At 53.8% G+C, this 24,198-nt stretch overlaps 2 protein-coding genes across 4 annotated transcripts in view; both read right to left on the minus strand.

Moving 5' to 3' along the window:
• The window catches only part of SIK2 (salt inducible kinase 2), a 34,261-nt gene extending 27,187 nt beyond the window's left edge, over positions 1 to 7,074 (minus strand). For both annotated transcript variants that reach the window (XM_068159937.1, XM_068159938.1), the window contains exon 1: positions 6,821 to 7,074. In XM_068159937.1, coding sequence (XP_068016038.1) covers positions 6,821 to 6,970 — 150 coding nt within the window. In that variant the 5' untranslated portion in view covers positions 6,971 to 7,074. The remainder of the gene's footprint in view (positions 1 to 6,820) is intronic.
• Positions 7,075 to 10,450: 3,376 nt separating this feature from the next.
• On the minus strand, positions 10,451 to 23,832 carry LAYN (layilin). Of its 2 annotated transcripts, XM_068159940.1 has the most exons (7): positions 23,735 to 23,832; positions 17,530 to 17,827; positions 15,628 to 15,785; positions 14,762 to 14,800; positions 14,035 to 14,118; positions 13,116 to 13,218; positions 10,452 to 12,314 (listed from the first exon to the last, which is right to left on the minus strand). In XM_068159940.1, exons 1-7 carry the CDS (start codon positions 23,799 to 23,801, stop codon positions 11,957 to 11,959), a joined length of 1,107 nt encoding a protein of 368 aa, XP_068016041.1. In that variant the 5' UTR covers positions 23,802 to 23,832; the 3' UTR covers positions 10,452 to 11,956. The 2 variants fall into 2 exon arrangements, with proteins under 2 accessions (XP_068016042.1, XP_068016041.1); XM_068159941.1 differs by lacking the exon at positions 14,762 to 14,800 and having other exon boundaries at positions 10,451 to 12,314.
• Between the last annotated feature and the right edge of the window lie 366 nt (positions 23,833 to 24,198).

Genomic DNA, 24,198 nt, shown 5'->3' on the forward strand with positions numbered 1-24,198 from the left:
CCATGCCAGTGGGCTCACTAAGTGACTGCAGGACTATCACCTACACCAGGTTCTCCTTCCTCTCTACTCTGCCCTGGTGAGACCACACCTGGAATCCTGTGTCCAGTTCTAGGCTCCCCAGTTGCAGAGAGACAGAGACCTGCTGGAGAGAATCCAATGGAGAGCTGTGAGGATGATTAAGGGACTTGAGCATCTCCCCTGTGGAGAGAGACTGAGAGCCCTGGGGGTGTTTAGCCTGGAGATGAGAAGGCTGAGAGGGGATCTCGTTGATGTCTGAAGGGTGGATGCCATGCAGAAGGTGCCAGGCTCTTTTTGGTGGTGCCCAGTGATAGGACAAGGAACAACAGGTACAAGCTGGAACACAGGAGGTTCCACCTCAACAGGAGGAGAAACTTCTTTGGTGTGAGGGTGCTGGAGCTCTGGAGCAGGCTGCCCAGAGAGGTGGTGGAGTCACCAGCCCTGAAGGTGTCCAAGAAACTGTGGGACCATGGTGGTGCTAGGTTGATGGTTGGACTCAATGATCTCCAAAGGCTTTTCCAACCCAATCAATTCTATGATCCTGTGGTAATGGAATGAAGCTGGAGGTGGGGAGATTCAGGCTGGAGGTGAGGAGGAAGTTCTTCCCCATGAGAGTGGTGAAGCCCTGGAATGCGTTGTCCAGGGAGGTTGTTGGGGCCTTGTCCCTGGAGGTGTTTAAGCCCAGGCTGGATGAGGCTCTGGCCAGGCTGATGTGGTGTGGGGTGTCCCTGCCCATGGCAGGGGGCTTGGAACTAGCTGATCCTTCCAACCCTGACTGACACTATGGTACTATGAAATGCAGGTAGCTTCAACTGTTCCATGTTCATTTTATCTGTAACTATTCTGCTGCCACCTGAGGCCACCTGCAGGTCACCTGCTCAGGGCAGGAACTCTGCCCAGATCCATTTGGCAGTCAACCCTTGCAGACAGGTCTCAGTCACTTTAGAAAACAGAAAAATGGAGCTGCTCTGAAAGGCAAGAAAGCTGGAGAGTGCTGAATGCATCAGTGGTGTTTATTCCCCCTGACTATCACATCATTAATGCTGAAGCAGGAGCAAACAATCGAAGTCACACCAATGCTTCCAATTATAACCACACTGCACAAACTGCTGAACTCTAGGAGACAGCTGCTGTGCAGCAGACAGAGCTCCACAGGAGGTGAACCTCATTATCTCCAGCAAGGCTGATTATGGACCCACCTGAATTCAGGATTAACTATTTAATGGTTTCATGTCAGTGTGCTGCTGCTGGATATCCTGTCCAGAAGGCACTTGGCTCTCCCAGCCACCAGAGAGGGAAAACAAGAGAAGATTCCAGAGTGAGGGAATGAAACGATCCAGCTTTGTCATCAGGGAAAAGTTGGGGTTTGAAGGTGCAGGAGGGACTCTTGGATGGCTGAAGCAGGCCCAAAGCAAACATTTTTTGTCAGTTTTCAAAAGCTGGATCTGTGTTCAGAGAATTCATAGCACAGTTTGGGTTAGAAAAGACCTTTTAAGATCATCTGGTTCCAACCCTCCTGCCATGGGCAGAGACACCTTCCACTAGACCACACCACTGAATCTTCACCACCTTGTAGTGACAGGACACAGGGCAAGGGATTGAAGCTTGAGGAGAGGTGATTTAGCCTGGAGAAGAGGAGGCTCAGGGAAGACCTTCTTGCTGTCTACAACTCCCTGAAGGGAGGTTGTAGCCAGCTGGGGGTTGGTCTCTTCTCCCAGGCAGACAGCACCAGAACAAGAGGACACTGTCTAAAGCTGTGCCAGGGGAAGTTTAGACTTGAGGTGAGGAGAGAGTTTTTCACAGAGAGAGTTGTTGGCCATTGGGATGTGCTGCCCGGGGAGGTGGTGGAGTCCCCATCCCTGGAGGTGTTCAGGAGGGGACTGGACGTGGCACTTGGTGCCATGGTCATGAGGTGCTGGGTGACAGGTTGGACTTGATGATCTTTGAGGTCTTTTCCAGCCTTATTGACTCTATGATTGAGACTGGAGATTAGGAAGAAATCCTTGCCAGTGAGGGTGGTGAGGCACTGGCACAGGTTGCCCAGGGAGGCTGTGGATGTCCCCTCCCTGGAGGTGTTCAGGGCCAGGCTGGATGAGGCCTTGAGCAACCTGAGCTAGAGGAAGCTGTCCCTGCCCATGGCAGGTTGAGACTAGATGATCCTCAAGGTTCCTTCCAACCCAAAGCATTCTCTGAATCCATGATAAAAGAGCCCTGGCTTCACACATGTGAAGAGTAAGGGAGAGGCAAGAGAAGCAAGGCAAGAGGCACGGGCCTGGCCTATCCAAATGCCTGTTTCCCTCTTAGCCTTGCCAGATTTGCCTTCCCATTGACTACTCCCTGCAGCCATTGCTCCTTCCCCCAGCAGGTCCCCTTTTGCTCACTTAATAAAGGCAGAACAGCAAACTGCTTCCTTATTTGGTCTGATTATCTGCCATGTGGCAGCAGAGGATGCAAACAATCAGTCAGGCAGCTTAAGGGGAAAAAAAAACACCACCACCACACAAACCCCATACCTTTAAGTCTCCCTGGTCTAATTTAAGATCACACCTAATAAAATCACTTCTGGTTATTGTTTTGTTGGGTTGTTGTCTGCTTGGGGTGGTTTTTTTCTTCCCCCTTGCAGACAGAGTTTATTAGCCTAAGAAGAAATCCCTTCACTAGAAAGCTACAAAATGTCAAAGTAATCAAAGCAAACCACTAAAGAGACAAAACTGTTACACATCAGGAAACAGTTATTAGAAACAGCCCGTGTGTCACACTCCCGCCACTGATTTATTTCACCCTGCTTCACTGATTCCTCCCTTCGTGCTCTCCAGTTTTACACCATTTAGTTGACTGGTTTCCACCTTCTGAGCCTGGAAAGTCTGTTTCCTCCACAGACAGGCCATTCAGGTACAGCCATGCAGCAAGGAGTTGGATGAATGCTGCCACCAAAAGTGTTTTTATGAAGATCTTACCAAACACCCTGGAAGGATGCCTGCGAGGCAGCAAGGTGCCCAAGGGGCCAAGGAGGCCAATGGCATCCTGGGGTGGATTAGAAGGGGAGTGGTTAGTAGGCTGAGAGAGGTTCTTCTCCCCCTGTACTCTGCCCTGCTGATGCTACATCAGGAATATTGTGTCCAGTGCCCCTCAGTTCAAGAAGGACCACTGGAGAGAGTCCAGTGCAGAGCCACAAAGATGCTGCAGGCAGTGGAGCATCTTCCTGTGAGGACAGACTGAGGGAGCTGGGGCTCTGGAGCTTGGAGCAGAGGAGCCTGAGGGGTGCCCTCACTGCTGGTGATAAAGATGTGCAGGGCAGTGCCAGGAGGATGGAGCCAGGCTCTGCTCAGGGATGTCCAGTGACAGGACAAGGGGCACTGGGGGAAAGCTGGGACAGAAGAGGTGCCACAGAAACAGAAGGGAAAACTTTTTCACTGTGATGGTGCTGGAGCCCTGGAGCAGGCTGCCCAGAGAGGTTGTGGACTCTCCTTCTCTGGAGACATTCCAAACCTGCCTGGATGTGTTCCTGGGTGACCCTGCTCTGGCAGGGGGGGTTGGACTGGATGATCTTTTGAAGGCCTTTGCAGCCCCTACCATTCTATGGTTCTGCTGTAATGACAGCATCCATAAACCACTCTTTATTAAGTCAGCTAATACTGAACTCCTGCAGGCAACTATGAAGCTGGGAAAATGTACTAAGTGACTTTGCAAACATTGGAAACATTGGTTTGGAGCACCATAGGATGAGCAGCTATCACAGCAGCCTACTTGCCACCTTTGTCATCATGTTAAGAGGTCCAATTGGTGCTGCCACATCTGTAACCTGTTCAAAAACTGGCAAACAACTTCTTTAGCTGAGCCACTGAGACTCTGGAACAGGTTGCCCAGAGTGGTTGTGGATGTCTCCTCCCTGGAGGTGTTCAAGGCCAGGCTGCATGGGGCCTTGAGCAAGCTGGGCTGGTGGGAGGTGTCTCTGCCCATGGCAGGGGTTGGAACTGGATGATCTTGAAGGTCCCTTCCAACCCAACCCATTCAGTGCCTCTATGGATAATGTCTGTGCATGCAGTTGCAGGCTTCTGTAGGAGAAGCAGCACAGCAGCAGCTGGCACCACTGCTTCTACAGTCCAATGCAATTAGATATCCCAGTCTATTCTCAATCTTCTGTCTCCATGTATCTTGCAGGGATCAGAGACGACAGAGGGGAAAAAAAAAACACTTGGAAGCACTTAAACAACTTCTTTCTACTGAAGTGAGAAGGAACTCTGCAGCCAGCAGCAGCTCCCTTTTGGCCACAACCTCAGCTGTGTCCCAACGACAGGAGAAAAAGGAAGCAAACCCTTGGAGGAGGAAAGCTTCAGTGAGAGCTGTCAGGTATGTCACAGGTGGCTTGCACTTCAGGCTTTCACCTCCATCTGAGGAGCAATGGCCAGTGTTCTGCAGAGGACTAATCCTTTGGGGGTATTAGTTACAGAGTTCTGGGGGTGAGTGAGGGGCACAACTCTTTCACACAGGCTCTTGCCCAAGACTTTCCTTCATCCCTAGAGGGCACTGCTTTTGTTCCAAGCAGGACCTCCAGCTCTTTGCAGGTGCTCATGCTGCAGCTCAGCAGGACCTCCAGCTCTTTGCAGGTGCTCATGCTGCAGCTCAGCAGGACCTCCAGCTCTTTGCAGCTCCCTGCTGCTCACGATCCCCATCGTGTTTCACTAGCAGCAAACATTCACCCCCTGAACTTTACACTTCCCATTACTTTTGTTCTCCTCCCTCTGTCCCTCCCTCTTCCGAGGAGAATTTCTGCTTATTTCTGCAGGATTCATTAACAAAAGTTACCCTGGGATCACAGGACTCCTCAGCAGCAAGGCACATCAGCAGGGCAGGAAAGCACGTGGCATCCACTTAAATGGCCAACAACCACCCACACGAGGAGCAAAGCAAAGGTCACATCCAACCATGCACCCCCCCTCTGGGGGCACCCTGTATGGACTGTCATCAGAGGGGGTCATGCACTACCTCTGTGGCTCCAAGCACACCTCAGTCCCCTCCTTTCTTCCTTACTTCCATTTCTTTGACCATTTAACCATGCAGTTTGCATGTTGCATTGATACAGGACTCAAGCTGTGATTTCTGAGGTTGTTTGCAGACACCATCCCCACTGCTGTCTGAGGTCTACTCTGTGCTTCATGGTTGGCTTCATTTTGTTTTCACAGAATGCCAGCTTGGAAGGGACCCCAAGGATCATCTGCTCCAACCTTCCTAGGTGAGAGTGGAGTTGAGAGGAGCTGGCCCAGCACCCTGGTAAGCTGAGACTTTAAACTGTCCAGTGAAGGGGATTCCAGTGCTTCCCTTGGGAGATGATCCCAACCCTGACAATTCTGTGATTCCCATGTCCAACTGTTCTCATGGGGAAACATTGTCTTCTGGAGTCCAATGGGAATCTCCCCAGCAGTAACTTGTCCCCATCCCCCCTTGTCTTCTCCATGGGACTCCTTGTCAAAGGAGTCTCCATCCTCCTGGTAGCCACCCTTTAAGTACTGATCTGCAGTAATAAGGTCTCCTCTAAGCCTTCTCTTCTCAAGGCTGAACAAACCCAGCCCTCTCAGCCCTTCCTCATTTTCATCTGCTATCACTTTCAAAGTACTGATGCTAAGAAAGCTCAACAACAAAGGGGGTCCAAGTTTAAAGGGTTCATATAGGGAGAGTCAGGAGAAAGTCTAACAAAATAGTCCTTTCTAAGAGGGCTTTCTGAGCAAGCTTCAACAGCAACACAGCACTGATCTTCCCACAGTACAGACCTGACAGTATGTATACAGGTATGGCCTTCTCAGCTCCTAAGGAGCAAAAGACTCTTCCCCTGGCAGTTCAATGAAGGCACAGATGGATGTGCCTTGGGGAGAAGTGTTGGGTAGGGGAGAAAGCTAAACAAAGAGACTAAAAATGGTTGAATTCAGTTAACTGGCAGGATGTATTGAAGGTATATGAGGATGTAGGATGCACTGCAGAATCCAGGGAACACACAAACACACAAAAGTTCCTTTGCTAAAGCAGGTTATGGAGGTAGGAGGACTGCTGATCTGCGAGTATGGGTGAGGGCAGGAAGTCGTTAACTATTCCTGAAAGCAGGCACAAGAGGCGGCTTGAACCTTCCCTATTAACAGAAAGTTATCATTGTCTGATGCTGTGCTCACCCGGTAAGCCAGCAGCTGCCCGCCCCTGCACTCTCCCAGCCCGAGCATCCTCCTCCCCGCGATGCATCGCACCGCCGGTGGCCTGAGCCCGGGGCACCCCGCCACGGCCGGGCCAGCAGGCTTTATCGCTGCCCTTGCCGGGAATAGGAAAGCAAGGAAACAAATAGAAACGGCAGCCGGGGCTCTTCTCTAAAGCCTGCCGGCAGCCGAACACCTCAAGTAAATAAAATACCCGCTCGCTGCCCTGCAGGAGGGGGCTCCGCTGCCGGAAGGGACAAAAGGAGCAAGCAGCCTGCGAAGGGCGCTGCTGCCCGCCCCCGCCGTGCCACCCAGGCCAGCCCAAACCAACCCCAGCTCCTGCGCTGAGCCCCGCAGCCCCGAGCCCCGAGCCGCCCGCCCGCCGCTGACCCCAGCGCCAGCCCCGCCGCCCGGCTCGCCCCGAGCCCGGCAGCGGCGCCCCGCAGCCCTACGGCCGCCGCCGCCCCCCTAAACCCCGAGCGATCCCGCGCCTGCGGGCCCCGCAGCCCTGCTGCCGCACGCCCGGCCGGGCGAGGCCCTCCGAAGCCGCGGCAGGGACCCGGCGGCGCGGCCGGGCTAGGCCGGGGCAGGGGGCGAGCGCGGCCCCCGTAGCCGCGCCTCACCTCGCTGCGCGTGATGCGGTGCCGCGCCAGCTTGACCACGGCGAAGTTGCCTTTGCCCAGCGTGCCCTCGATGTCGTAGAAACCGACGCGGACGGGCCCGAGCCCGCGGGGCAGCAGCGGGGGGGGCCGCCGGGGCTCGGCCATTACCATGCTGGGCGCGGGGGGCGGCGGCGGCGGCGGCTCCGGGGCCAGCGGCGGCGGCGGCTCGAGTCTGCCTGCGGCGCCCTGCTGCCGCCCCGCCCCCTCCGCCCTCCTCCACCAACCGCGCGTCACAAGCGCGTCAGCGGGGGCGGGGCCTCGCCATGGCAACGGCGGCCAGCGCGGCGGGGCGGCCCCGGCCTGCCCTGCGCTTCCCGCCCGGCCGCTCGGGGCCTTCGCGGCGCGGCGGGACGGGACGGGACGGGGCCTGCAGCCCGAGCTGCCGGTGGGGATTGCCCTCCCCAGCCCCCCCCCCAGCTCTCGGCAAGGTCGGCGTGGCGCTTGCAGCCGGGCTGAGGCCACCTGCCGTGTGAGGGAAGGCGGAGACAGCCAGGCGCGGTCAGCACTGAGGAGGGAAGGCCGAAGGGAGACCTTACTGCCGTGGGCACGCAGGGAGGATGGAGACTGCCTTTTGAGAAGGAGTCCCATGGAGAAGACAAGGGGTGATGGGGACAAGGTACTGCTGGGGACGTTCCCAGTGGAGTCCAGAGGAAATTTTTCGCCAGGAGAGCAGCAGGAGGTTGGAAACATCTCCCAAGAAGCTGCAGGTGCAGGCACAGAGCTTGCAGGAATGCAGAGTGCAGCGGAGCCAAACCCAGCTCGGAACACACTGTGGCCACAAAAGCCCAGTGGAAGAGCTCAAGAGCCAAGCCTGTGCCTCCCTCTGTGTGCACATCTTGTGTGTGAAGTTGCCTGGCACCCGTGGGAAGCTGGTTGAGTTGCTTAGGTGTCAGACAGCAAAGGGAACCAAAGACCCCCAGGAAAGGTTGATGTGCACTGCACCTCCGGTTTCACAGACTGCACTGAAGGGACCCTCCCAGGGCATCCTGTCCAACTCCCCCTGCAGGCAGCAGGGACAGCTCCAGCCAGAGCAGGCTGCGCAGGGACACAGCCAGGATGCTCCGGAATGTCTCGGGACTCAACCCCAGCCCTGGGCAGCCTGTGCCAGGATTTCACCACACGGCAGGGAACAATCCTGCAGTGCCCACCGGAGAGCCTCAAGTGGGCACCGATGCAGCTTGCTCCTGGGAACACAGCAACCAGCAGCAGAGCCCCAACCAGCTGCATTCCCCCAGTTAGCCCACCAAGGTCCTCCCATCCCCACTGCCCCTGCTGCTGGCACCCCAAAGCTTGCTTGCCAGTTTGGTGCCCAGTGGGCAGGGCTGCCCCAGAGCAGGCACTGACCCAGGAGCCATGCTCCAAGCACTGTCCCCACCAGCAGCCCAGCGACCCCCAGCAGCAGGAACAACCAGATCAGGCTGCCCAGGGCCACATCACAGCTGATCTTGAATGTCTCCAGGGAACAGGGCTTCAACCATGAGGTTCCTCTAAGGGATGACATTTTGGGCTGCTGCTGCTGACTTAGACTGCTCTGGATAATAACTGCTGGTACTGTTCTGTTTATCCCCTTAAAACATTCTGGCAGTGACTAACATGACTTGAGTTAGTCAGACCTCCATCCTTTCAAATGATTGATAGGTGCACAAGGAGGCTGAGCATAATCCCACTTGAACAGCAAGATGCTAACTGTGACATTTCCCTCCTGTTTCACCTCAGATAGGAGTCTGAAATCCTGACCAAGCACCCATCCTAGCATGGCATGAGCTTGGTGTGTTAGAAGTGACTTTTTCTTCCCCTATATTGTGCAAAGTGAATGGTTTCAGACACCCTCTTAGAAATGAAAGCTTTAGGAATAAAATATTTCCTTCCTGCCCTCTTTTCATCCATGCAGAATCTCACCAGGCTGGTGCACACACAGTGATCAAGCTGGATGCTGTGTTTGCAGTGGAAAACTCTGGCAGAAACTTCCTGGTGCTGCACACCACATTCTGCCATTCCTGACCTGACAGCGCAGGTTGCAAACAAAATACTTCTCCAGTCCCAAGAGCAGCCTTTAGCAGCCACTGATGGCTTTTCCTGTGCTGCAAGGAAAGTGATCCAAGTGCTGCTCTCAAGCACTGGGACAGAGGAGCTCCCTTCCAGGCTGTTTTCATCGCCTGGCTGTGTGGTGCAGACTGTGGAGCACAGATGCCATCTTGTGGGCAATGGTCCTGGACATAACACCCCAGCTGAGAGGCTCTGCTGAAGGAGATGTCAAAGAAAAGAAGTTCTAACATGACTTCACCTCCTAACAGGCCAGTGTCATCCTGGGCTGCATCAAAAGAGGCATGGCCAGCAAGATCAGGAGAGGTGATTGATTCTGCCCCTCTGCTCTGCTCTGGTGAGACCTCACTTGGAGTACTACGTCCAGCTCTGGGACCCCCAACAAAAGAAGCACTTGGAGCTGCTGCAGTGGGTCCAGAGGAGGCCACAATGATCAAAGAGCTGCAGCACCTCCCCTGTGAAGACAGGCTGAAAGAATTGGGGGGGTTCAGCCTGGAGAGAAGACTCCAGGGAGACCTTAGAGCTGCATTTCAACATCTGAAGGGGACCTACAGGATAGAGAGAGACTATTTAGGAGGGCTTGGAGTGGTAGAACAAGAGGCAATGGTTTGAAACTGGAGAAGGACAAATTTAGGTGGGACATCAGGAGAAAGTTCCTCACAATGCAGGTGGTGAAATACTGCCCAGAAATGTGGTTGAGGCCCTGCTCAGACATTCAGGATCAGCCTTGATGTATCTCTGTGCAGCCTGCTCTGGCTGGAGCTGTCCCTGCTGCCTGCAGGGGGGTTGGACACGGTGCCCTTTGAGGCTGCCTCCTGACCTGTTGCAATCTGTGACAACTTCCAGAGATGCTCAACACATGCAGCTGCATTCAATAAGCCAGCAGCTCCAAAAGCCCAAGGCCTGCACTCAGTTGCCAAAAAAAGAAGGGTTTTATGTGTTTACACACCTAAGCCAACATCTGGCTTGAGCTTTTTCCTCTCATTTCCTGTTTTTCAATGTCAATAAGATGCTTACTGCCTGCCAAAAATAACATATGAAAAAAAAACAAGGAAGAAAAAGGAAAGAAGGAAACCAAAAAGAGAGGAGGCCAAGCATTCAGGAGTAAAAGTGAACAGAGACACAATGGCTTGGTCAGAGAACACTGACTGTGGCATCAGCAACTCTGCACAGGACAAGCACCCAGCAGTGACTACTTTCCAGTGTGTGGCTGCCAGGAGGATGGAGACTTCCTTTTGGCAAGGAGTCCCATGGGAAAGGCAAGGGGAGATGAGGACAAGATACTGCTGGGGGCATTCCCATTGGACTCCAGAAGAAAATGCTTCCTCAGGAGAACAGCTGGGCATTGGAATCACCTCCCAAGGGAAGCAGTGGAGTCCCCTGCATTACACTTTGAAGACTCAGCTTGCCAGGGTGCTGGGCCAGCCCCTTTCAACTCCACTCTCACCTAGAAAGGTTGGAGCAGATGATCCCTTGGGGTCCCTTCCAGCCTGGCATTCTGTGACTCCATGATGCCCACAGCAGGGTTATGCTGCTCAGGAGGAATGGCTGCTAACCAAGAGTCACTTTCAGAACAGGTAGAAGATTTATTTCTGGTTTGAGGGGGTTACATCTCTCAGGCCTTCATCTTGCTCCAGTATCTGCTGGAGGCACTGTGGGAGAGTGGCAGCCACCCTGTGACACTGCAGCTCTGCAGGCCAGAGCCCTCCTGCACAGCCAGCCTTACCTTCAAGGTTCAGGAAATGAGAGCAGCAGCTGTGGCAGCTGACTGAAACATTTCCATGTTTGCAGGAGACAGCCCCAGCACACTGAGCCAGAAACATCTCCCTGCATATTGACATTGGCAGAGTGCACTCCCAGCCACGTCCTGCGCTCATTTCTGTTGTTGTTTCAGTCCCACATGAAACACCTCCTGCCAAAGCCTTTGGCACATCTCTGTTTCCTGGTGGCTTAGGCACATTGCTGTTGCTTCATCTTTGTGTTCATTTTTTGTTGTCCCAGTTATTTATTTCCATGCACTGGAGACAAGAAAACTTTTAGGGAACCCTCTCAAGAGCTGAATTCATTTCAGGTGCCTCAGAGATGGACTTGGTTTGGAAGCAGAACAGCACTTTCCTGGAGCTGGAAATACTCACCTGCAGAGGAATGGGTGAGTAACATTGGTGTTCCTGCTTGGCATGCTTAATTGGCTTGGTCAGTCTTCCTCCATCCCCTCTGGTCTCAGCTCAAAGAGGCAAAAGAAAACCCCCAAACAAACCCACAAACCAAACCCCAAGTGGATCCAAACCCTGGAGTTTCACACACCCTAGTGTGAAGCCAGACAAAGCAGGCCCCATTCTCTGTGACTTTAGCAATGCATTCCAAGAGTTCTGGCTTCAGTAAGCACTTCAGGGTGTTGTGATTGCCTCTACCTGCACCCTTCCTTTAGCTCTGCAATTACATCTTGTGTGCCTTCAGGTGAAACTCAGCCAGCAGGAGCCTGGCACTTCACTACCACACCACATTTCTGTCCATCACAAGGTGGCACAAGGTGTCCTGAGCACAAGAAATGCTCTGAACACAGTCAGGGAATGAAGCTGAACAGAAACCTTTCCTTGCCCACCCTACCACAGGTTATTAAACAGGCCTGTGAGGATCCAGGTGGGACCAGTGTGGTGACTTGAAAGTCCATCACCCTAAAACTACCACAGACCAGTGATGGAGTTTTGACTTGTTGACCCCTTTGAGGATGAGCAGATCAGTTAAATAAATAGGGAGCTGGGAGTGTCCTTTCATTTTTCAGGGCATATCTTTGGGGCATGAAAAGGAGTTGAGAGTATGAGGCCATTCCTGGGGCAAAAGGGGGTTGATGGAAAGCAAAATGCAGACATTCTGCTCTGCAGAACTTTCAAAGCCCCATGTTCTTCCAGGAAAAGAGGGAGAGGAGGATACAGGGGCAGTGCAAGGCCAGGAGAAACATCACATGATTAAAACAAGAGGAGGGCAACTTGCATTGGTGGCCACTTTGCCACCCACATCCCAGCCTGGCTTGGTTCCTTGTTTTGGGCCATTGCCTTAATATCCATAAATCTCATTCTCCACCCAGGTGGATTCCTTGCTCCTCCCTGCATGACTTCCACATGGTTCATAGATGTCATTGGTCACAAAGCCACTTTCAGTGCTGGCCAATGTCACAAAGCCACTTGTGGATGTGTTCATTGCTGCCTCATCATAATCCCTGGAGAGGCTCTCAAGCACTTTGTCTTCCTGGGCACGGAAGGAAGAGTTCTTAGTGTCAGGCCTGGTTCCAGCCAGATCTGCTTCTGACTGCTTCTTGATGACTTTGTAAATGTCCAGGTTGGGACTGTTCCTCCTGAGGTTAGACAGCCATGCATCTTCCTCCTTTGGGCTTGCATCTGTTGGCTCTTGTCTCCTTAGGGATGGAGGGAAGGAGACATAATGTGCACATTGAAGAGAGGCAAAGAGGAAACAATAGCACAGCTCTTACAGTCATGTAACAAGCACAGAATCACAGGGGCTGAAAGGGACCTCTGCAGATCACCCTAGTCCAACCCCCCTGCTAAACCAGGCTGCACAGGATGGCATCCAAGACTCTAGAGACTCCACCACCTCTCTGGGCAGCCTGCTCCAGTGCTCTGCCACCCTCAAAGTAAAGAAGTTCCTCCTCATGTGTAGGTGGAACTTCCTCTGTTCAAGTTTGTGCCCATAACAGGTTCAGCAATGGCATAATGTGCTTTGTTTTGTATAGATTCATTCATTGGGTTGGAAGTGACCTTAAATAGTATCATAGAATCAGTCAGGGTTGGAAGGGACCACAAGGATCAGCCAGTTCCAACCCCCCTGCCATGGGCAGGGACACCCCACACTAGATCAGCCTGGCCAGAGCCTCATCCAGCCTGGGCTGAAACACCTCCAGGGACAGGGCCCCAACCACCTCCCTGCACAACCCATTCCAGGGCTTCACCACTCTCATCTTAAAGATCATCTAACTCCATGGCCAGGGACACCTTCCACTAGACCAGGCTGGCCAGATTTAGAACAGATTTTTACTTCACAAGCAGCTCAGCCTGGAGCATCCCTGCCACTCTTAAGACATTCCTCTGGCTGAAAGCAATCTTCTCCAGCTCACCTTACAGGATCCTGAAGCTGTCAGTCAAAGTGATTGCCAAGATACACAAACATGTCCCTTAAGATACACAAACATGTCCCTTACCTCTTCACCAAAAGCCAGAACCAGAAGATGGCTGTAATGGCCAGCAGGAGAATCAGCAGAGGGATGCTAGGGATAAGGATGTAGGCAAGATTCTGAGCAGGTCCTAAGGGTGAAAGTGAGATTCCAGCTTTAGTTCACTTCCAGTTGCATTTGAGGTGCACAGTAAAACAGCTGCAAGAGGCAGCAGCAGCAGCACATCTCCCTGGGCTTCTAGTTTTGTGCACAGTTTGGGTTTGTTCTCCAAAGGTAGCAATTCTAACAGAGATCAATCATCAAAGGGGATTTGGAGAGGGGGAAGCCAGGCAAGAGAAAGTTTATAGGGTCTCTCATAATAATGCTTACAAACAACATAGGAACAATGTAGGCAGGCAAAAGTGATTTAATAGAACCAGAACCAAAGCACTTCCACAGACTCATAGAATGGGTTGGGTTGGAAGGGACCTTCAAGATCATCCAGTTCCAACCCTGCTCTGAGGGCAGGGACACCTCCACCAGCCCAGGCTGCTCAAGGCCTCGAACACCTCTAGGGAAAGGGCAGCCACAACCTCCCTGTCCCAGGTTCTCTCCACTCTCACTGTAAGGAATTTCCTCTTAATCCCCAGTCTAATTCTCCCCTCCTCCAGCTTCAATCCATCCTCCCTCATCCTATCCCTAGGAACCCTTTGTAAAAAGTCCCTAGATGCAGAGCCACACCTTCAGACTCAGCTTTTGGTAGGCAAGCAGTCAGTTTGGGTTTGTACTGGAAAGGATTTGAGTGGAGTGGTTTGGTTTCTTTCAGATGCAGTGGTGTAAATTCAGTTTTCTACAGTTAGGGCCAAACTCTTCAAACTGCAATGCTGCCTGCTTGCAGCCACACAGGGGAAATGTGGTCCTGCATGGTTGGAGAAGGAGCAGGCCAGCTGCTGAGTGCACAACTTGCCTTTGGCTTCTATAGCTGTTCCATTAGCATCTTTCTGAGGGCCTTCCTCTGGGAACACTGGGTTCAAGGGCTCTGTGGCAACATCTGGAAAGAAGCAGCTTCATTAATACTGCAGATGTGAGATGAAAGAGTTTGAAAAGTGAGGGTGAGAGGAGATGGGAGAGACTGCCAGCTGCAAGGATGTGTGAGGTGTACTGCTGCCAGGAGGATGCAGACTCCCTTTTGACAAGGAGTCCCATGGGAAAGCCAGGGGGTGATGGGGACAAGTTACTGCTGGGGGGATTCCAATTGGGCTCAAGAAGAAAATGTTTCCCCATGAGGACAGTTAGAGATTGGAGTCATCTCCCAGGGCAAGCAGTGGAGTCCCCTACATTGGCCAATTTTAAGTCTCAGCTTGCCAGGGTGCTGGGCCAGCTCATTTCAGCTCCACTCTCACCTAGAGAGGGTGGAGCAGATGGTCCTTGGGGTCCCTTCCAACCTGGCATTCTGGGACTCTTTTGCTTAGCTTTCTGCAGCATGGCCAACAATCCCAGCCACTGCATCAGCAACAGCAGGACTGCAGAGCAGATTGTGGAAGGGCACAGGGAGAGTGCAGACTGCAGGGAAGCTTCTTGCTCAGTAAGATTTTAGCCTGTGAGTGTCCTTGGCAGTGGATGTGACAGAGTGTTTCCACTGGAAGTTAGGATTTCACTGATAAACAAAACCCAGACAAGTATTTATAACTCACCCCTGGGAGAATTCTCTCTTGGAGCATTTGTTGGCTTCTCTTAAAAAAAGGGAGGGAAAAAAAAGATCAGCACAATTCCCTCAAAAGCTTGAGAGCTCAAATGTGCTGAATGATGCAACAAGACAAGCAGCACCCTCCTCTCACTGAGCCATGGAAAGGTTTGGGTTGGAAGGGACCTTAACCATCACCCAGTTGCATGAGCAGGGACACCTCCCACCAGCCCAGCTTGCTCAAGGCCTCATCCAACCTGGCCTTCAACACCTCCAGGGAGGGAGCAGCCACAAAACCTCCCTGGGCAACCTGCTCAGTGTCTCCCCACCCTCCCTGTCCAGAATGTCTTCCTAATCTCCAGTCTCAATCTGCCCTCCTCCAGCTTCAATCCACTTCCTCTCATCCTTTTCCTCCAAGCCCTTGTGAGAAAAAAGTATCCCTCCCCAGCTTTCTTCCTTCAGGCCCCATCTGAGAGCTCAAACCCTGCATAGAAATCCTCTGAACATTCCTTCAGGCCCCACTTGAGAGCTCAAACCCTGCATAGAAATCCTCTGATCATTCCTTCAGGCCCCATCTGAGAGCTCAAACCCTGCATAGAAATCCTCTGATCATTCCTTCAGGCCCCATCTGAGAGCTCAAACCCTGCATAGAAATCCTCTGCTCCTTCATAAGCCACAAGGCAAACAGCTACAGAGACTGGACCCTGGGATTGTTTTCCCCAGGGCTTGCATACACCTGAAGGTCTCTCTCTCCCACCAGATCTTTCCAGTGAAGCCAAGCAATGTTGTTGCTGTTGCTTCACTCTCCTGATGCCTCCTCCTGGGGGCTGGGAGCAGGCTGGGCTTTTGTTTCACAGTTACAGAGGAATTCCTTACCTAGAGAATATTTGCAGATGAAGTTGTTCTTCATGTTGCATCTGTCATCATTCCACTGAAACATGTAAGGACCTCCAACACCTGCTGGGGCAGATGGCTGGTGGTACATCACCACACAGATTTCACTCCCACAGGATGGCTCATCTGCATACCAGTTCCTAAGGAGGAGGTACAACAAAGATGGCAAGGAAGACTTGAGGCCACTTTGCATGGGACAGCAGAAGTTCAGGTGGGAAGAGAGCACACCAAAGGCAGAATCAAAGAGGATTACAGCTCAGCACACCCCACTTGCCCCTCACCCCCTGCTTCCACTCTGTAAAAGCAGGAACAGTACCAACAGACTTATTTAAGGTGTTCTTTTTGGAGTTCCTGGTTTGGGTTGTGAAAGATCATCCAGCCCAACCTTCAACTCAACTATGTTCAACATCAAAACCAAGTGCCATGGCCACAGGTTTCTTGAACCCCTCCAGGGATGGGGACTCCACCACCTCCCTGGGCAGCCTGTGCCAATCCCTGACCACTCTTGCAGCAAAGACATTGTTCCTCATCTCCAACCTAACCCTCCCCTGGCACAATTTCAGGCCATTTCCTCTCCTTCCATCACCTGAGACCAGGGAGAAGAGCCCAACCCCCACCTCACTGCAGCCTCCTGTCAGAGAATTGTAGTGAGCAATGAGGACTCCCTCAGCCTCCTCTTCTCCAGACTGCACACCCCCAGTTCTCTCAGCTGCTCTTCACCAGCCCTGTTCTCCAGACCCTTCCCCAGCTTTGGTGCCTTCTCTCCATCATCTTGATGCCCTTCTTGGACTGAGGGACCCAAAACTGAACCCAGTATTTGAGGTGTGGCCTCACCAGTGCCCAGCATAGGAGCATGATCACAGAATTAACCAGGTTGGAACAGACCTTCAAGATCATCAGGTCCAACCTCTCACCCAACCCCATCTGATCAACCAAACCATGGCACCAAGTGCCTCATCCAGGCTCCCTTTAATCCCTTCCATGGACAGTGACTCCACCACCTCCCTGGGCAGCACATTCCAAAGGCCAATCTCTCTTTCTGTGAAGACTCCCTGCTCTACTCAATTCTTCTGAAAGGACCTAGAATAAACCTTTGTTTAGAATGAACCAAACCAGGTTGGAAGAGACCTTCAAGATCATCGTGTCCAACCCATCAACCAGTCCAACACCACCTAAACAACTAACCCATGGCACCAAGCACCCCATCAAGTCTCCTCCTGAACCCCTCCAGTGATGGGGACTCCACCACCTCCCCAGGCAGCCCATCCCAATGGGCAATCACTCTCTCTGTATAGAACTTCTTCCTCACCTCCAGCCTAAACCTCCCCTGGCACAGCCTGAGACTGTGTGCTCTTGTTCTGGTGCTGGCTGCCTGGGAGAAGAGACCAACCCCTGTCTGTCTACAACCTCCCTTCAGGTAGTTGTAGAGAGCAAGAAGGTCTCCCCTGAGCCTCCTCTTCTCCAGGCTAAGCAACCCCAGCTCCCTCAGCCTCTCCTCACAGGGCTGTGCTCCAAGCTCCTCACCAACTTTGTTGCCCTTCTCTGGACACCTTCCAGCAGCTCAACCTCCTTCCTACACTGAGGGGCCCAGAACTGGACACAGGACTCAAGGTGTGGCCTGACCAGTGCAGTGTACAGGGGCAGAATGACCTCCCTGCTCCTGCTGGCCACACTGTTCCTGATGCAGGCCAGGATGCCATTGGCCCTCTTGGCTGCCTGGGCACACTGCAGGCTCATGTTCAGCCTACCATCGACTAGCACCCCCAGGTCCCTCTCTGCCTGGCTGCTCTCCAGCCACTCTGACCCCCCCTTTCTGCCTGCTCCAGGCAGGGGACAGCCCCTGCCCAGGCTGCTGCCCAGGCCACTTGACCCACAGCTACCTACCGGAACTTGGCAGCGCTGCCATCCGACCAGGAGTAGAGGCTCTGACACTCTGTACTGTTGTCCACCTCCTCTTTTTGCCTCCTGAGCCCTATCCAAAAGTCTCCATCAGAAGCTAAGAGGCTCTGAATGAAGTTTTCAATCAGTCTTTGCTCTGCTTGTGTCTCGATGCTGACCAGGTGCCCCCGGTCGGCGCGGCAGGCTCGCTGTGCTGCCTCGTAGCCGATCCTGCGAGAGGCGTCGTGGAAGTAAACGATTTTGTAGCAGGGCTGCTGTGTTCCACCCCGGCACACCCTCTGCCCTGCAGCAAGGGAAAGAAACCAGTTACAGCAAGCATGCCTGCTAGTGCCAGAAGCAAAGGCTGATCCCTCCTTTGGTTGAGTTCTGTGCTGCAGGAAAACGAAGCACGGGTGAAAACAAAGCAACAAAGTTGGTGAGGGGCTTGGAACACAGCCCTGTGAGGAGAGGCTGAGGGAGCTGGGGCTGCTTAGCCTGGAGAAGAGGACACTCAGGGGTGACCTTATTGCTGTCTACAACTACCTGAAGGGGGGTTGTAGACAGGCAGAGGTTGGTCTCTTCTCCCAGGCAGCCAGCACCAGAACAAGAGGACACAGTCTCAGGCTGCGCCAGGGGAGCTTCAGGCTGGAGGTCAGGAGGAAGTTTTACACAGAGAGAGTGATTGCCCATTGGAATGGGCTGCCTGGGGAGGTGGTGGAGTCACCATCCCTGGAGGTGTTCAGGAGGAGACTTGACAGGGTGCTTGGTGCCATGGGTTAGTTGATTAGGTGGTGTTGGATGATAGGTTGGACTCAATGATCTTGAAGGTCTCTTCCAACCTGGTTTATTCTATTCTAAACCCGTGGGCTAGCAGATGGCAACTCCAACCTTCTCTTACTGCATGGCACAGTGGAAGTTGCTCTGCACAGCATCATTCTTTCATGTCCTGCACAAATTTGCTGCAAACTGAAGACCCTAGGAGTCCCCAGGCAGTACTACAGGCTAGGGGCTGTCCTGCTGGGAAGCAGCTGCGTGGAGTCCGAGTGGGCAGTTAAGCTCTCCGTGGGACAGCAATGTGCCCCTGTGGCCAAAAGGGCCAATGGCATCCTAGGGTGCATCAAGAAGGTAGAAGGGTAGAAGGGCTCTGCAGAGGCACCTCGACAAACTGCACAGATGGGCAGAGGCCAACAGGATGGCATTCAACAAGTCCAAGTGCCAGGGGCTGCACTTTGGCCACAACAACCCCAGGCAGGCTACAGGCTACAGGCTGGGGTCAGAGTGGCTGAGAGCTGCCAAACAGAGAGGGACCTGAGGGTGCTGATTGACAGCTGCCTGAACATGAGCCAGCAGTGTGCCCAGGTGGCCAAGAAGGCCAAGGGCATCCTGGCCTGCGTCAGGAAGAGTGTGGCCAGCAGGAGCAGGGAGGTCATTGTGCCCTGTGCTCTGCTTTGGTTAGGCCACACCTTGAGTACTGTGTCCAGTTCTGGGCTCCTCAGTTTAAGAAGGACATTGAGAGACTTGAAGGTGTCCAGAGAAGGGCAACAAGGCTGGGGAGGGGTCTGGAGCACAGCCCTGTGGGGAGAGGCTGAGGGAGCTGGGGTTGCTTAGCCTGGAGAAGAGGAGGCTCAGGGGAGACCTTCTTGCTCTCTCCAACTCCCTGAAGGGAGGTTGTAGCCAGGAGGGGATTGGTCTCTTCTCCAGGCACCCAGTGCCAGAACAAGAGGACACAGTCTCAAGCTGTGCCAGGGGAAGTTTAGGCTGGAGGTGTGGAGAAAGTTCTTCCCAGAGAGAGTTGTTAGCCATTGGGATGTGCTGCCCAGGGAGGTGGTGGAGTCCCCATCCCTGGAGGTGTTCATGAGGGGATTGGATGTGGCACTTGGTGCCATGGTTTAATCAAGAGGTCTGTGGTGACAGGTTGGACTTGATGATCTTTGAGGTCTCTTCCAACCTTTGTGATGCTGTGAAGAAGAGTGCAGCCAGCAGGTCTAGGGAGATTCTCCTCCCACTCTTCCCTGCCCTGGTGAGACCACACCTGCAATACTGTGTCCAGTTTTGGGCTCCCCAGCTCAGGAGAGACAGGGATGTGCTGGAGGGAGTCCAACAAAGAGCTATGAGAAGGATGAAGGGACTTCAATCTTGTCTCTCTTATAAAGAAAGCCTGAGAGACCTGGGGCTGTTTAGTCCTGAGAAGGCTGAGGGGGGATCTGATCAAAGTCTATAAACACCTGAGGGGTGGGGGGCAGGATGAAGGTGCCAGGCTCTTTGTGGTGGTGCCCAGTGACAGGACAAGGAAAAAGAGGTACAAGCTGAAACCCAGCAAGTTCCACCTCAACATGAGGAGAACCATTTTTGGTGTGAGGGTGGTGGAGCCCTGGAGCAGGCTGCCCAGAGAGGTTGTGGAGTCTCCTGCTCTAGAGATTTCAAAAGCCACCTGGATGTGTCCCTGTGTGACCTGCCCTGGGTGACCCTGCTGTGGCAGGGGGATTGGACTGGGTGACCTCTGGAGGTCCCTTCCACCCCCTACCATTCTGGGAGTTCCTTACAAAGAAGCAATGCAGTGCCACAGAGAAAGCTGAGGTGCAACCTTGTGGAAAGAGAGCTCCTTCACAAAGCTTCAAGGAGGCTTTTAAGAATCATTAATGTTATTAGGGAACCAAAATGGCTAAAATTAGAGATCCCCTTCCACAAGCAGAGATGATAATTTCTCTTCCAGGGTGGATGTAGGAGTACATATGGCAGTGCATCAAGATGTGTTCACACAGCCCCAGTGAGAAGCATTGCTCTGCACTGTTGTGTTGCTGGCTGCCCAGGAAGTAAACAATGTCTGTTTGCAGGCTGTCAGGAGCCAAGGGCCTCCTCCTGCATGCAGCAGCGCAGCTTATTTTGATTAGAAGGGAAGGAAAGATCAAAGTGGAAAGATACACCATCTAAAATGGTGCCTTTGGATGGTTCTCAGCAGAAGAGTCATAGAATCACAGAATCAGTCAGGGTTGGAAGGGACCACAAGGATCAGGCAGTTCCAACCCCCCTGCCATGGGCAGGGACACCCCACACTAGATCAGCCTGGCCAGAGCCTCAGCCAGCCTGGGCTTAAACACCTCCAGGGACAGGGCCCCAACCACCTCCCTGGACAACCCATTCCAGGGCTTCACCACTCTCATGGGGAAGAACTTCCTCCTCACCTCCAGCCTGAATCTCCCCACCTCCAGCTTCATTCCATTCCCCCTAGTCCTATCACTCCCTGAGATCCTGAGCAGTCCCTCCCCAGCCTTCTTGTAGCCTCCTTCAGATCCTGGAAGGCCACAATGAGGTCACCTCAGAGCCTTCTCTTCTCCAGACTGAACAGCCCCAACTCCTTCAGTCTGTCCTCACAGGAGAGGTGCTCCAGCCCTCTGCTCATCCTCCTGGCCCTGCTCTGGACACCTTCCAGCACCTCCAGATCCCTCTTGTCATAGGGGCTCCAGAACTGGAGGCAGTACTCCAGGTGGGGTCTCCCCAGAGCTGAGCAGAGGGGGAGAATCACCTCCCTTGCCCTGCTGGCCACACTTCTCCTGCTGCAGCCCAGGATCTGGTTGGCTTTCTGGGCTGCAAGTGCACACTGAGAGCTCCTGCTGAGCTTCTCCTCCCCCAGCACCCCCAAGGCTCTCTCCTCAGGGCTGCTTTCCAGCCAGTCCCTGCCCAGCCTGGATTTGTGCCTGGGATTGCCTCCACGCAGCTGCAGGACCCTGCCCTTGGTCTTGTTGAACCTCCTGAGGTTGGCTTGTGCCCACCTCTCCAGCCTGGCCAGGTCCCAGTATTTAGCCTGTGGAAGGAAAGTGTTTCCCTCAGTGATTATTCCTTTGCAGACACAACCTGCTCACCTACATCTTTGCACAGATGAAAAACAACACCCAAACCAACACCAGAAGAAGAAATCAACACCTGTAATGTCCTCAGAGGAATTGGGATGCAAGGACAGGCCATTATAAACCCCTCCAGTGAACAGATGCTCACTTGGCCTTAGTCTTACACAATCATAAATTGCTTTGAGCTGGAAGGGACTTTCTAAGGTCATCTCCCCTGCAGTGGGCAGGGACATCTTCAGCTAGATCAGGTTGCCCAGAGCCCTGTCCAACCTGACCTGGAGTGTTTCCAAGGGTGGGGTATCCAACACCTCTCTGGTCAAGCTGTGTCTTACCACCCTCAGTGTAAAAAATGTCTTCCTCAGATCCAGTCTGAATCTTCCGTCTTTCAGTTTAAACCCATCACCTCTTGCCCAGTCGCCACAGGCCCTGGTAAGGCTGTCCCCATCCTCCTTAGAGGCTCCCTGCAAGTACTAGAAGGCCAAAAGGTCTCCCTGGGGTCTTCTCTAGGCTGAACAACCTCAGCTCTCTCACAGCTGAGGGGCTCCAGCTCTCTGATCATCCACAGGCCCTCCTGTGGACTTGCTCCAAGAGGTCTGTGTTTCTCCTGTGCCAAGGACTCCAGCACTGCAGGTGGGGTCTCAGCAGGGCAGAGCAGGTGGGCAGAACCCCCTCCCTCCACCAGCAGCTCATGCTGCTGGGGGTTAGCCCAGGACAGGGTTGGCTTCTGGGATGTGAGAGCACATTGCCACCTGATGCCCAGCTCTTCACTCACCAGTACCCCATATGGATATTCTCTCCTGTCTTTGTGCATGGCCACTGTAAGAGTGAGAACTGAAACCCATTTCTTACTGGGACTTTGGAGCTCAGAACCACAGGCTGCTGCCATTCTACAAATGAAAACTGAGCAGTATTCAAGAGCAGCTCTCTCTTGCTCTTGGTAGCTCAACACCCAGGCAGGCTTGGTGGGAAATGCAGGAAGCCCTTACCTCTCCTGAGGGATATATCCCCTGCTGGTGTGAGAGGCATAAGAAAGACACAGAGGGCAGATTGTTACTCACACACTGCAGCAGCTGGCTAGAAGCAGTCACAAACTGCACTGGGGTTCTTTGATGATACCAAACACATCTCCCCCCCCTCCAGTAACCAGCAGAAAATCTCTGCCTCAGTAGCCAAACTTGCCATGGCTTGCAGCTAAGGAACAGCATTACTGTAGCTGCTCTTTGCTTCTGATCAGGCTCCCAAGTGGGGTTGAGGTATCAGAGGGCAACTGGTGTGTGGCTCTAACCAGTGCTGAAAGGGTTCCTTGGATTCTCCCTTTATCTTCTTCCTGCTTAAATGGGATCTGCCTCAAAGCCCTCTGAGTTCAGTGAGCCTTGGAAATGCAAGGCTTGGGATGAGTCAACTACACTGAGGAGTGAAAGAAAACAATTCCTGAGAAGAAATCCCTTTCCAAGCTCACAGCTGGCAGCTGAGCCACGAAACTCACTCCCACCAAAGTCCTAATGCAGGCATGACCATGGCAGAGCCCAGAGTGTATTTATAGAGAGGATAAAGCTCTTTTAGCTTCTTTTGGAATAACACAGACAGCCCATGGCTTTCTGCTGAAGACAGACACCAATCAGACTGGCTATTTGGTGCCCTAAACCCAGGCTAGTCTACCTACTTTGGTTGCTACACCCAAAAAGTCCAAACAATAGAGGTTGGACTTGATGATCTCTGAGGTCTTTTCCAGCCTTATTGATTCTATGATTCTATGATCCTGCTGGTCCAGCCTTCAGCTGCCCTGTGTCTGCTCCTATACAAGCTGCCTGCATAGGTGACATCCCTTTGAGCAAACCCACAACAGAATGATAACCAAAAGAGGCTTTGGAGAGAAAAGTCAGCGAGTGCTGGCTGCCAGCTCAGGCAGGCTGGTGACTGCCACCCGAGGGTCGGACGGCAAAAGCAAGTTCCGCTAGCCAAGGCAGCATGTAGAACCGCCTAAACCCGAGGGGGAAGCTCAGCAGAGAGAAGAGAAGGCTTTCTCATGGGAGAAGGAGAATGAGGCTGGACTATCGCCCGCTCGCAAGGGTGCTCCCACCCAAGGCGGAGGATGCGGAGGTGTCTCCGGGGCAGGGTCAGCTCCCGCTGGACTCGCTCGGGCAAAATCCCTGCTGGCCGTCCAGCAGACACATCCGTGCCCCTGTGCCGGCGGCTGCCTCAGCAGCCAAACCCCTTCAGGGCAGGAGCGGAGCTGCCGTGCCCCGCTGAGGCGGAGTCCGGGGGTGCTGCGAGCCCCGCGGCCGCCTCCCCGCGCCCCCCGGCGCGGAGCCCGCTCGGCGGAGCCCGCTCGGCGGAGCCCGCCGCAGCCAGCCCTTGGCGCTTACCGCTGAGCAGCCGAGTCCCCGCAGCCCAGCGCAGCGCGGCGGCGCACAGCACCGCGGCCACCAGCATCGTCCCGGCTCCCTCGGCGTGCGCTGGCAGCCCGGCTGGCCGCAGCGCCCGGCCCCGTGCGAGTGCCCGCCGCCAGACTGCCGGGAGGCAGGGGAGGGAGAGGGGAGGCAGCGAGCGGGGAGGAGCTGGCGCCTCGTCCCTCCCTGGGCTCTGGGCCAGCGGGACGGACCTGGCTCGGCTCCCGTGCGGGTGGGAGGTGGCAGTGGCGAAGACCCGCGGCCAAAGCCTGGGGAGGAGACCCGCGGCCAAAGCTCCGGTAGCGGACCGGCCGCCTTCGCTGCACAGCCCTGCTCCGGAGGCTCTGTCTCTCTTGCTCAGAGTCACAAGCCAAGCCCGCACCTCTTCCTGCTGCCCCCGTTCTCAACTCTCATAGATTCACAGAATACCAGGTTGGAAG

Source organism: Melanerpes formicivorus, unplaced genomic scaffold (assembly GCF_026170545.1).
Source record: "Melanerpes formicivorus ecotype bairdi unplaced genomic scaffold, bMelFor1.0.p_v2 SCAF_47, whole genome shotgun sequence".
NCBI lineage: Eukaryota > Metazoa > Chordata > Aves > Piciformes > Picidae > Melanerpes > Melanerpes formicivorus.